Source organism: Osmia lignaria, chromosome 6 (genome assembly GCF_051020975.1).
Source record: "Osmia lignaria lignaria isolate PbOS001 chromosome 6, iyOsmLign1, whole genome shotgun sequence".
Classification (NCBI taxonomy): domain Eukaryota; kingdom Metazoa; phylum Arthropoda; class Insecta; order Hymenoptera; family Megachilidae; genus Osmia; species Osmia lignaria.
The window spans coordinates 11582164-11595049 of NC_135037.1; the positions used below are offsets into that span (position 1 = coordinate 11582164).

Below are 12886 nucleotides of genomic sequence, written 5' to 3' on the forward strand. Positions count from 1 at the left end.
TCCGAAAAAGATAAATGCAAAAAGAAACGATCGAACACAGGTGGTCGAAATGTCGAAAGGCTATCGTGGAAAGCTTAAATCTTTTATGAAAGAGCTCGGTTATTTTCTCCATCTGGTCCGCTTGAATTTACTCGAAACGAGAAAATAAACGTAGCGCGCGATGCTAGGAAATTAATTTCCTAAATGCGTTGAATTACCACGATTGAAACGCGTGTTTTCGATGCACGAATTAAAAAGCCGAGCGCACACCATTCGAACGAGCAGCAGCGCGTTCGGCAAAGTGTGTCGGTTGAAAGACCTCGACCAAACGAACAGATCTCAACCTCGTTTTATCGCTTGACGTCATCAAGATGCCATTGTATTAAAAAATATGATCGACAAATACGTTCTTGGCTTCCCTCTTCTTTATTTATAAACGTTGCTACATCTTACATGACATACTTAAAAAAAAAGTTTCGATAAAAATTTCGAGTTGTTTTTAAGATTCATCGTCCTTCCACCCTTTGAATTTAAAAAGGGAAATCGATGGTACGACTTGTTGCCGATCCCACGATCCCACGATTCCCGAAAAGTTTCAAACCGTAATTCCCTTTCGCGTCGGATTTGCAGGATTCGCGCGTGTTTCCCGTGCAAATCCGTAAATCGATCGGGGTTAAATCGTGATCCAAAGTCGGCGTCGAATATCCACACAGCACAGCACGGCTCGGTGTGGTTGTGGCTGTGACGGGCCCGGTGCTCCTCTCTCCCCTTCGGATTTGGGCGTCGTCGACGACGACGTCGTCGTCGTCGTCGTCTAGTATCGAGCGTCCCGACGCCGGGACGCGCAGAGCTGTTGCCATGCCAACCGACGGGGCTACCAGGGCTTTTCGTATTCACCAAGCTTTCTAGCGAAAGACTCGTGCCGCTCTCGCACGCGAACATCAACTGAGGCTTTCAAAATCTAATTTTCATTCTGATTAGACAAAATCCTGGAAAAGATAAAGTGGCATTGAGGTATATAGGTGAACCGACAGTCAAAATGTCACCTAATTTTATATCATATTCGAATTGATTTTATTAGCCCTGTTGGCGTCTTCTCGATTTATTTTTAGTTGATCGATGTAGGTTAATTGACTTTTATTCGATCCGCGGTATTCTTGTACGAAGGAAATGTCAGTAATTTAAACTTATACTATGAAATCAGATTCCTTCTGAATATTAATCTTTTTAGCTGATAAAATATCCATTAGCATCGAACAAAAAATATTTTCAAAGTTTTAACTTGGATCCCTTGGGAAAATGAAGTCGGATCAAAGCAAATGGAATAGTGGATTTTCCAAAAGCTGGGTCTAAACGTCTAAGGCGGGTTGGATTTGGAAACGATAACAGAAAGTCCAAGCAAAGCGTGTATTTTATCGATAGTAAAATTCCGGCTGATCCCTTCAAGTCAGAAGTCGAGTAAGCAGGCGCAAGGTAAAAGTGCATCTACTTTCCAAGTGCAACAATGTTCAATTCGATTATGAAAATTATTTAAGCATTTAATGGTCCATTTTAGTAGGCGATATATCTATTGTATAATTCTGCTTGATTTTTCTATTGTCGTTGATCACGAGAGAAAGGAAACCAGGACGAAGGAGCGGTCGCGCTTTATTTCGTTTGAAAATAGTCCGCTTCTTAATTAAGATCGGACGTGCGAAACGGTAGGCATCACGTGATTTCCCAGGTGGAATTTCCTGTCCGTGGTCGTTGGTTGCCGAGCCTCGAAACCGCAGAACGCGACAGGCCATGCTTTCCAACCGAGAAGACACTCGATAACGAGTTTTCCCGTCCATTATCTTCCGCACCCTTTTTATTTCCATCGTGGCTGGCTAGCCTTTTTTGCTTCCGGCCTGTGAATGGAACACAGCTTCCACCCGCGTTATATACCTTTGTAAGATGATACAGTGATTTTTCATTTGCACGAGTGTCGCGAGTTGGCCATGCTTTTTTCATTTATTAATTTTCTCGAAACAAAACAGTTCAGTCATGTCCGAACTGTCAAGACGGTTCAGCAAAAAGAACATTGGTGATTTGTATCGTGCCCTACAGGATGTACGAGTCGCTTCAAGTTACCCGCAACCCAGTCAGCATCGTCTTCACGAACGTAATTGCAATCGTTTCTCTTTTTCTTCCAATTTATCATTGAAACCAGAGGAAATTAAACTGCTACTAACAAATAGACGAGGAAAGCAACGTCGTCACTATTTTCTGCTCGACGAGACGAACAAAAATCTCTTTCCACGGAATTTTCTTGCATCGTTAAGTCACGGAAAACGAGCTCGTCTTTGTCATTTCCCAGTATATCTGTATTCTTCTCTCTCTTTTTTTTTTTTATATTCCCGGCTTGCATCGATCAGACGTCCAACGCATCGTCGTATTCAATGTGTAACAGGAAATCCTCTTACTGATACGCGAAGTATTCGAAACGTGTTCGCATACCGGAACGTCGGATACCGAGGGGATTTCTGTGAATTCGCGGTCGTAAATCGTTCGCGTGCAATGAAGGAATTCCTTACTTTTCGAGATTCTGGGAGTGGTTCTTCCCCGAGACGGTAATAATTTTAATTTTAATGTTAATTTTAATTTTAATTTTAATTTTAATTTAATTTACGCGTAAACGCATGGTATGGCCGGTTCAGTGACACTTGATCTATTTCTTGCTCGTATCATTAAGTTTACTCCCGGGGCAATTGGGTTAACTCCTATACACACATGGGTATACTCCTTTCGAAGGATTCAGGCAACGCTCTGGGGTTCGAGCCACGAGTGGATGTTTCAATATTTATCGGGGGCCGAGTAGTTTACCGTAGTTGAGGGATATCATCGAGAGATTCGCCAGCCATCCGTGCAGCAACGATTCTCAATTATGCAACACCCACAACATTTCCCGGAAGCTGTTCGTGACTGAGATTCCCTGTGAGTTTCATCGACTCGTCGATAGACGGACTTTCGAATATGTATCCACCCCTTCTTGCGATAAATCAATAACATTCCCAATTTTTCCATTGCCTAGTTGGGTAAATCAATGCCTTAATTTTTCAAAGATATCCATCCTTTATTTCACTAGGATAGAAATTACCGTAGCGAGTCACGAATCCGTAAGCTAGACGAAATGGAAATTATGGCATCTTTGAGGGATCGATGATTATCGTTGGCCACTCCCTTTGGTCGTTTTTATTCATTCTGGCTTTCGTGCGGTTGAATCCGTGTGTACGAATGGTAAAATCGATACCCACCTCTGCTTCGTGTAGTACGCACACCCTCGTTTTGTTGCGTTTCGCGATCCTCTTCAAAGGGTGAAGAGAGAACCGTTGAGAGGGTGAATAGTCGAGAGTGCGTGCGTGTTCCTCGCAGCGTTTGTCGGAGACGCCGTCACCGCCTTCCTCGACGACGACGACGGCGTCGTTTCGTTCCTGTTGCACAAAACCCAACAGGGTTACCTTCAAACAGATTTTACTGTAGTACGTTTTAAAAATACAGCAGAGTTCCAGAATACCCGAAAAAGGCGATACAATTTTTTACAAATATTATTCAATTCAGCAACAGCAGGACACGTAAATCTCGTTTAACGGAAAATGCAACGACAATACATGTATGTCCTCAAACGTTATCAGCTGTAATTCCACATTATCTTGTTCGCCCAACGCAACGGGGGCGTTAAAATTGTTATCCTCCATCGAACGAGTCCTGAAACGAAGGAAAGAACGGCTCTCGAAACCGCTGTTTAAACGTTAAACGGTATGAAAAATATCCATATCTCGTAAAGAAGACCGCACGAGTCGTAAAGAGCGCGTTAAGTAGTAACGCGAAACTCGGATAGCTGGTGAAAGCAACGGTAAAGTAGAGATCGTAAAATCTATTACACTAGAACTCCATTTATTTGAACATATGGAGGACATAAGATAATTGCTAATGAATTCTCCTCTAATTTTATAATCTTTTTTATGTATTTGCGAGGTAATTACTACTAAACTTAAACAAGCAGCAGAGAAAAACAAGAAGTGTACTTTAGCTCGTTATGTAAAAGAAGAAGAGTAGTCAAGGAAGAGTTTGCTTCGTTAGCGTCTGTCTATTTACTATGATTAACATTAATTAATGCATCGGTCATAACGAGAACTTTCTTTCCACCGTCGAATGAAACGAAAGAACGTCTCCATCTGTAGGTACATCCGGTGGATGGGTTTAGTTTCGAGCACTCGATTGGTAATCTTACCTCGTTTCTTGCTCGGTCCAAGAATAATTCTGAAACGACTTCATGGTCGATGCTGCCACTAACGAACGTTCACAGAACTCTTGGGTCGTTCAGAAAGTATGTATGAAATATGTTAGGGTGAAGTTGCCATATTTAGTTTAATAAAAGCAACTCATGGTCATCTTTATCCTCGACAACTTTAGTAATCGTTCAATGTGAGAACCATTGAGAGAAAGATCCATTATACATAGTTAATCCATCGGATATCAATTCGGTTGCTAATTCCAGCTAGGATTTCCAATTGACTCACGTTCATGACGAATGCAGTCTAAAGGTCAAGCATGCAACATTAGAAATTTGGAAGGTAGCCAACAATTTTCCGGCGCTATTTCACGCCGAATAAAACCCCTTGATCCCTTGTCTGGTCTCCTTCTCTCGTTAACGCTAACCTTTTTCCGTCTCTCCTTTCTCGTCCATCACTCCTTTCTCTTTCGATCGTCTAAGAATAGAAATGCGCGGTGGTTTTGCGGTGAAAATTTTTTCGCCGTTCGCAGACGCCGTATGCGTTCCGATTTCTTCCCGCCACGGGTTACCAGGCAGATCGAATCGAACTCGGCACTTTTCCTGAAATCTATCATTCCTTCGTTTTACCGTACATGCATTTCTGCATCTTTGGCGCACGATTTTTCCATCTTTCTCTTCCTGGTTTCACCGTACACGCGTGGGTGGTGCACGACGCCTTGTTTCCCATTCTCCTTCCTCTTTCATTGTAACTCGTCCGTTTCTACCGATTCTTGTTCACTATCAACGGGCTATTCTCTTACAAACCGTGGCTCAATTTCTGACTTCACTTTCGAGGAATCTTGGTGAGGTATATTAGGCTCCTCTTCGTTCTCTCTGTGTTTCCTCGAATCATCTCGTTGCATTTCGATTGGGTTTTGTTATAAATTTAATTATAAACTAATAAACCCCCTTATTGGTAAAGCCCCCTGAATTGAAAAATTCAGAAATTTTTCCCTTGATAACGATTTCTGTGACATTCACAAGATTGCCAGCTATCGCGCAACCAAGGTGTTTTACTCATTTTCTAGAAAGCCTCGAAAAAGAAAGGGCGCTTCTCCCTATCCCGATTAGACGTTACCTCCTCGAGGATCTACGCGTGTAAATACATAGTAACACGCTCCTCTCCTCTCAGCCAGACGTGGGACGATCCTCTCTGTTCGACTCTATATAAACCAGCGTGAACTCACAGTCTGAGCCGAGTAGTTCGCCAACGGCGAACAGTTCGTTCCGTTCCGTTCCGTTCCGTTTCGTTCCGTTCTTTAGTGGTCGTGCACGCGTGTGCATTCGTGTATAAGTGCACCTAGTGACAAAGTAAACGCGATATCTATTATACAAAATTTTCGCTCCTCTTTCGAATCACGCACCGGTGATCAATTGGTAAAAATTATTTACGAAATTAGGCCGAATTTCATAGTTAGCACATTCTCAAGGCATTGCCTCTTCTAATCTCCGTCTCGTCGGTTTGGCTACACAATTTACATATTCTAAACCCTACTAAACTGACGAGACTGGGATTGGCGTATATTTTGGAAGGACTATTCGAAAAAATACCCCAAATTTGTTCTGGGCGATCGAAATTGATTTAGAGTAATTGTTATCGTGCAATTTTACTTGAATGAAATTTTAATTGTTTCGCTGACAATACTTGAAAAGCTTACGTAACGTTTGTTAATCGAAAACTGTTCGGAGCGTGAAGAAGAAGGATTAGTTTGATCGAGAAAGTGCGAACGACTCGCGTGAGTCATTCTGCGTGTTGGATGGTCGCAAGACGCAGATGCTTTTATCTTCGGCCACGTTTTCTTGCACAAGACATTCGTATCTTGTACTTAGTATCAATCGCAAGTCTAACGATTGCTTCCTATTAATAGAAGGCAGTAAAGTAATCAGACTATAAAAAGCATTTTTCGTTTAATATAGTGGATTATATATAGGCTGGAATGACGGGGGAGGATATCTATTGCGTCTTAAATTAATACGTTTCGCGGCAGTCGCGTAAAAGTACATAGTTTGGTAATTTCGTATCACGTGTCTTGTTTCGTTCGTTACAAGTGGGGTATATTTTCGGGATATATTTTTTAAGGATCATTATCGATAAAGTGTCGTGAAATTTTCGCGAGATGGATACGATCACGAAGGCAGGACGAAGTGTGGGGAATGGTGTGTTCCGTGTGGCAGGTGCCTTCGCTCGTGGCACCAGAAAGGTTTTGTCTTACGTACCGTTTTTGGGCGTCGTTGCGGTTCCACCGGAAACTGACCAGGTAAAATCCACCGGGGTAGGCTATACACACGATACATACTTGTGATTTTTTTCTCCAATTGCTTGATACCGAGTGATCAGAACAAATTTAACCCTTCCTCCAGTTTCCCTACTAGGAGCAACGTGCACGATACGGTTATTACCTAGGACAACATACCGAACGATTCCCCTGATCCAGACCTATTTCCGGCGCTGATTAACTGTTCCCAGGTGGCTTGCAGGACTTAATGGCTTTGGTATCCGCTCGCTCGTGGACGTATTATTCGCGTTATCGGTTCCAGCGGACTGGTTTCATTTAAATACTTGATACTAAAGTGGATTAAATAGAAACCAGACTGTATAATCGCAAATTGACGCAGTTACGTTGGTTATGGCGTCGATGTTCTTTTTTTACAATTAGCTAACAAATATCCGATCGATACACGCATTCACAACGAGTGTCTACCGATCATTCGATACTGTTTTTTATTTTACGCAATTGTTCATTGTTCGATGCGCTTGAACAGAGAACAAAGGTAAACCGACACTCGATGTGTAAAATAAAAATAGTCGCGAGCCGTATAAAGTTGGAACACGGTGAAAGTTTCGGAAAATGTTTTCTCCTCCAGCACGATGAAGAATGTCCAGCTACGAAAGTATATGCTTTCGTGTTCGACGGGGGGGATGCTTCGAGTTGCAGCCGGGTGAATCCGTTTTAAGGTTTCGCGTATCGAATTATAACCGCGCTCAACCGTAATGAGCGCGATATATCCTCGTGTCGCGTTAATCCGCGCACAACTGTTTGGCGAATCGAGGAAAATTAACCTGACCAGGAATATATTAGTCCTGTACAGACGAGAAATTTAATCGCGTCTGCCTACTGTGACAAACAATGGAAATTGAATTTATGCTCGATCAACGATCAAAGGCTGCTCCGAAACATTATTGCATTTTCGGTTAACACGAAAGCTTTCGTTAACCCCTCTGAAAATTGAATCGTATCGTTTCATAGAAAGGGTGTTTCTGTATTTTCTTTCAAATATTCATCTTGAAAGGGTTAGATACTTGGTCCTAGTGTTAGATAAGTATCTTGATTATTAATGACTCCTCGAACGCAAAGTCAAGTCCCGTGAAAAGCGTAGGTAAACGAGCTCGTTAGGAAGACTATTAATTACTTCATACGCTACATTAACTTCTCGTTCGATTAACGCGTATTATCGTCAAGACAGCAGTTTTTTCTTTTTTTCTTTTTTTTTTTTTTTTTTTCTTGGATTGGCAAACATGGGAATTCTCGGTATGTTTATTCAATTGCAATAAAATGATCGTCCTCGGTGAAAAGAATTAAACTCTTCTTTCCTCTGGTCTAGTTTAGTTATGTATAATTTACTGTGGGACACGCTCCGGTGGACCGAATAAGTGTTGCTGTCGTAATTCAATTCTGGGTAAGGTCGGTAAACAAAAGAAAGAGAAAAAAGGAAGAAAAAGCGGGTCAGAAGAATAGATTCTATTTGAAATTCAAAAGAAAATTTACGAGCATGGATTTGAGTTAGGACAATGGATAATAATCAGGGCGAGAAAAATGTAATTAGCTGTTTGCTAGCGTAAACTTATGTAACTTGCAGATATAGCATCCGCCAGGGAGGAACAGGCAACAGTTGTTGCACGAGCACGTGGCACGTGTCACCCCTCTAAGCTTTCATTCTTTTATCTTTTTTTGGAACGGGAAATTGATTATAGGATCAATCTTAATACAGCATACCAGCTGTTGTGGACGATGTCAGGATAGGATAATTCGCACGGTTCAACGACTATAACGTCGCGGTTGAGACGCGTCAGCGAGCTATTAAAGGACTAAGTTATTCGCGTCGTTAACGAATGATTTCAATACCATGGTATTTTGGTGACGCTTCAAATAACAGCCAGTATTTCTAACTTCGTTGCCTGTAAAATGGAACCAAGGACTAGTAAAAATTTTTCGTACGATATTCAGCTAGAGATATTTAGCTTGGAGTTTCGAGCGAGCGAAACTCGGCGAGATTCATGATCCTCGTTTAAATATATATTCGGAACAGCCGTGGGCAGCCAACGTGCGTAGGTTTTCTCTATCCTCTGTACATTGGTGTGCAACAGTCATCGTTTGTGCATTCAGCAGTTGGTCTTTCGTTGCAAACTTATTAGAGACACTCTGTTTTATAATCCAGTCAGGATTGGTCGGCGGCCAACGATGAATCTTCTCGTGTTTGCACGATCGATTTCTCGTTGTAAGAGGAAACCAAGGGTAATCGGAAGTTTATTACCGGCGATGCTTCTTTCTTCCGTCGAGCCACGGGGCGCGGACAATGGCCTGAACGACGACGATTCTGGCCTTCGGCCAGCCCTCTTCTTTTTACCGTTGTCCTTTTAGCCTTCTATCTGAAGTTTAGCCAAATTTGCAACGCGAATTCGCCAGTACTTTGACTCTTCGATTCGCGTCAGTCGTTCACCGGCAGAGGTCGAAAACCTTCAGAGGAAACTTTCTCTCGTAGTGAATCATATGCGCCAATGAATTTTGAAACACGCTGTATAGGCCAGCTTCTAACCTTTGCTGGCGAAACACGGGAATCAGAAACGTCCGAGGAAGAAGGAAAAAAAAACAACACTCCGGTTTAGAAAGCCCTTGTCCACCACGACCCTTCCAAGGGCTGTAATTCTTTAAGCGAGAAGCTTACCCCTTACGAAAATGCACGGGAGGAACGGCGAGAAGGGGTTTCACTTAACCAACCGATCGATACCAGGTCTGGGGACGATAAAGCACGCGCCGCGTTCCGCACGTCCGGTTTCTATTTCCCTCTTCGGTTTCAACAATTGATTTCTCTCGTATGTCCGCGTCAAAATGCCAGTACCCTAGAACCTGATTTACCTGAAAAGACAAAACAGATCGAATAACGGATCATCGATTTCTTCTAGGAACTTTTTGTTAGACCAAACGACTCGAAGCGTAGCATTCTTTGCTATTTTCTTCTTCGGTTCACACGATCGTTCGTGCAATTTAGACAAAGTTCGATTTCACACGCCTGTATTTTGCGACTAACGAACCGGACGTATATTTATAAAATCACAATCAATCACGCCTCGCTTCGAAAGTAATCGCTGACACAGTGACACGATTGGCCACCCCTGAAAGGGTGACGACATTCGTACCTCGGCACCCTATGGCGGCTCTCCTTTTGTACTCCTTCATAGGGGCATCCACCCTCTTTGCAAACCCCTCTTGTCTACGAGTCGCTAGGTTATTCACCCTCGTGCTACGATTAGCCTCCCTTTTTAATAACCCAAAGAAAATCGTTGAATGTTTCAGGGCGGAGAAGAAGCGGAGAACGGATCAGCCACCGCAGGTAGCCCAGTCGAGGAGAAATCAGCAGTAAGTAGTCCAACAGCAGAAAACGAAGCCAGCCCGACAGCAGCAGCAGCAGCAGCAGCAGCAGCAGCAGCAGCACCAGCAACAACAGCCTCATCGCCGTCGGCCGAGACGAAGGAAGAAAGTTCAGCGTCTCCAGATAGTAGCCCCGCGGACGAAAAGCAAGAGGAACCCACTCCCTCTGCCCCAACTCCCGTCCCTGTCGAGGAAAAGAAAGAGGAGGTGGAAAAAGTGGAGGCCGAGAAAAAAGTAGTCGAGGTCAGTCCAGCCGGTGGTCAGTTCGTACCGGGCCCGGTAGAAGTCTCCGTTTTCCAAGTCCAGACAGTCGCTACGCCGTCTATCATTGAGAGGAAAACCAGTGAGGATATTCCTTCCCAGCCCCCGTCCAGTCCACCGCCGACCCCCATAGACGCGTCGCCTTTGCAGCAAGCTCAGCAGGCTGCCGCGACCGCGACAGCTATCGCAGAGGCTTTCAACTTGCCTGCGGAGGTTGCTGTCGGGCATTCTCTAATTCAACCAACCTCCTCCTCCTCCTCCTCCTCCTCCTCCGCTTCCTCCTGTCCAGAGCGTAACGACCCGTCAACACCGCCGACCGCCGCGGAATCTCTCGATGCGACTAATCCCCCGCAGAGACCACCCGCTTCTTCCGCGGACGTAAACCCTACAACAGAATCGTTTAATATTCTCCCTCCGAAAATCGAAACCACTCTGCCGGTGGTAAATTCCGATTCTAGCAAGCCTGAATCCACAGTTGAAGAAAATATGGAAAAACCCGCGGCGGCAAAATCTGACAATCCCTCCGACGACGACGACGACGCGTGTTCTCGAAAGAAATTTCAAACGGTTGAGCAGTCTCCGAAATCGGAGATAGTTGGCGGTGCGAATGACGCACCGTTGGTAGAGAACGAAGCGTCGGAGGTGGTAGTCGGTGAGCCGAAAAAAGTGGAACCCGCAATGTCGGAGAAAGAAAAAGCACTGGAAAATCTAAATGTGACGGAACAGGCGGAGGAATTGGTTAAACAGGTGATCGAGCAGCCTGAAATTGTACGAGAAGAAGAAGCGAAAGATGTTAAACCACCGGCTGAAGAGATGGACACCGTTCTGGAAAGTGAAGAAGGTCCGGTACCACTTTCCGAGGAAGTCGTAGTAGAGGCTAAACCTGCTGTTGTTATTCCAGAAGATGAGGATGTAACGATGGAAAGGATCGACGACGAGCCGGCGGGCGACACCGATGCCGAGGACTCGGCGAAGGCCACGGAATCGGTCGAGATTATAGTGGAAGAGAAATTGGAACCGGAAGCAGAGCCCGATATCGTTGTTACCGTCGAAGAGATCGTGGTCCTCGAAGAGCCAGAAGACTCGGTCGTTCCCGAGGAATCTCGTCCAAAGATCGTGGTTATAGAGAAAGAGGAAGAGATAGAAGTAATCGAAATAAGCGAGGAGGTAACCGAGGAAGAAGAATCGATGCCTCCACCTCTGCCAGATTCACCCGTGCCTACTATTAGTAGTCCTCGAGAAAACGTTGATTCCGAGAACGCAAATACAGTGCCTTCCTGTGTAGTAGACGACACGAAAGCCCAACTTTTAGATGTAGAAAATAGCGAACAGGTCGACGGGTCGCCTCTTTCACTGCCAAACGATAGCAGCAGCTCTCCCTCGTCCTGCCCTGCCAACGAAAACGACGCATACCCCGCGAACGAATCCCAGACATCACATTTTTCACTGTCCAGCCTCGAACGCGTACCCAGTCCTTCCGATGATCTATTACCACCACCGCCACCACCCCCAACCACCGAGGATTCCTCCAATTATCCTTTACCATCGGAACAGCTCTCTTGCCCCGTTCTTCTTAATGTGTCTGAAATGAAGAGTGAGCTTCCAGTTCCCGACGAGAACGACGCGCCCAGCCCGAGACACCCGACAGAGACACTTCTGACACCGCCTAGAAGTCCCAGTCCCCAGTCCAATGTCAGTATCGCGTCTGGCCTGACAACATCCACCAAAGACTCCTCGCAAACACAGTTACACGACGACCAGAGCAATCGAGAGTTCAAGATGGAATCGGTGTCGATAAGCCTCAATTCGTACAATGAGTCCGACATTGAATTAAAGGAGAGGTTAGCCGAGTCTCTGGCGGATACGGTGAACCAGGAAGAGAGCTCGATTTCATGTCAGTTGTCAAACAACGCCACGTCGTCAACAACTGTCCAGGAGACCCATCAGGTGACTAACATGTAACACAACCTCCTGGCATGAATTCAGGCAGCCAAAATACCTTTTTGGTGGCGCCTCGTTCCAAGTATCTCGTCGTACGGTCCGAGCACAAAACCAAAACCGCGTCTCTCTGTGATATATCTATTTCCTTCCTTCGATTCATCGAATCCTCATTTTTATCCTTCTCTCCTGTCGCCTTCTCCTCCTCTTCGCTCTGGTGCTTTGTCACCTGAGCACCTGAAATTTCTCCATCGTTATTCTCCCATCGTCGCATCCAAAAGAAAAACGATAACTGTCTAACAACACGATCCACGTATCTCGACGAAGAATAACATCGAACCGGACTGCACGACACTCTGACGTCGACGTTTCTGGGTTTTTGCACGAACCTGATACAAATATATTACCCTTCCTAGGCGTTCCCTGTGCACGACCTGGTATAGAAATCCAATCGATTCATCGCAACAGGCTCTCCCGTATTTCGTCCTCGATACTTTCCTCTGTATTCCTCTTAAGGAGAGAGGGGGTCTCGTTAAATGCATCCTTCGTTCTATCGAATAAAACGTGATTAACACTACGTTGTCTACTATCTGTTACTGACATACGTTATATTATACACCTCCTTGACGCTTCCACCACCAAAACCATCTACCAAGAACAACCGTTACTGCCATTCATCACCTGTGTTGTTTGCCTCTTGGTTTTCTTGACAATATTAACACGACTTGTTATTCGAATCGAGGCGCTAAAAAAAAAAAAAACGTAG

The 12886-nt window shown here is 44.6% G+C and overlaps 1 protein-coding gene across 1 annotated transcript in view; it reads left to right on the forward strand.

Moving 5' to 3' along the window:
• LOC117607635 (uncharacterized) overlaps positions 1-12886 on the forward strand; it is a 34030-nt gene that overhangs the window by 18742 nt on the left and 2402 nt on the right. Inside the window, exon 5 of the mRNA XM_034331571.2 lies at positions 9847-12129. Coding sequence (XP_034187462.2) covers positions 9847-12129 — 2283 coding nt within the window. The remainder of the gene's footprint in view (positions 1-9846; positions 12130-12886) is intronic.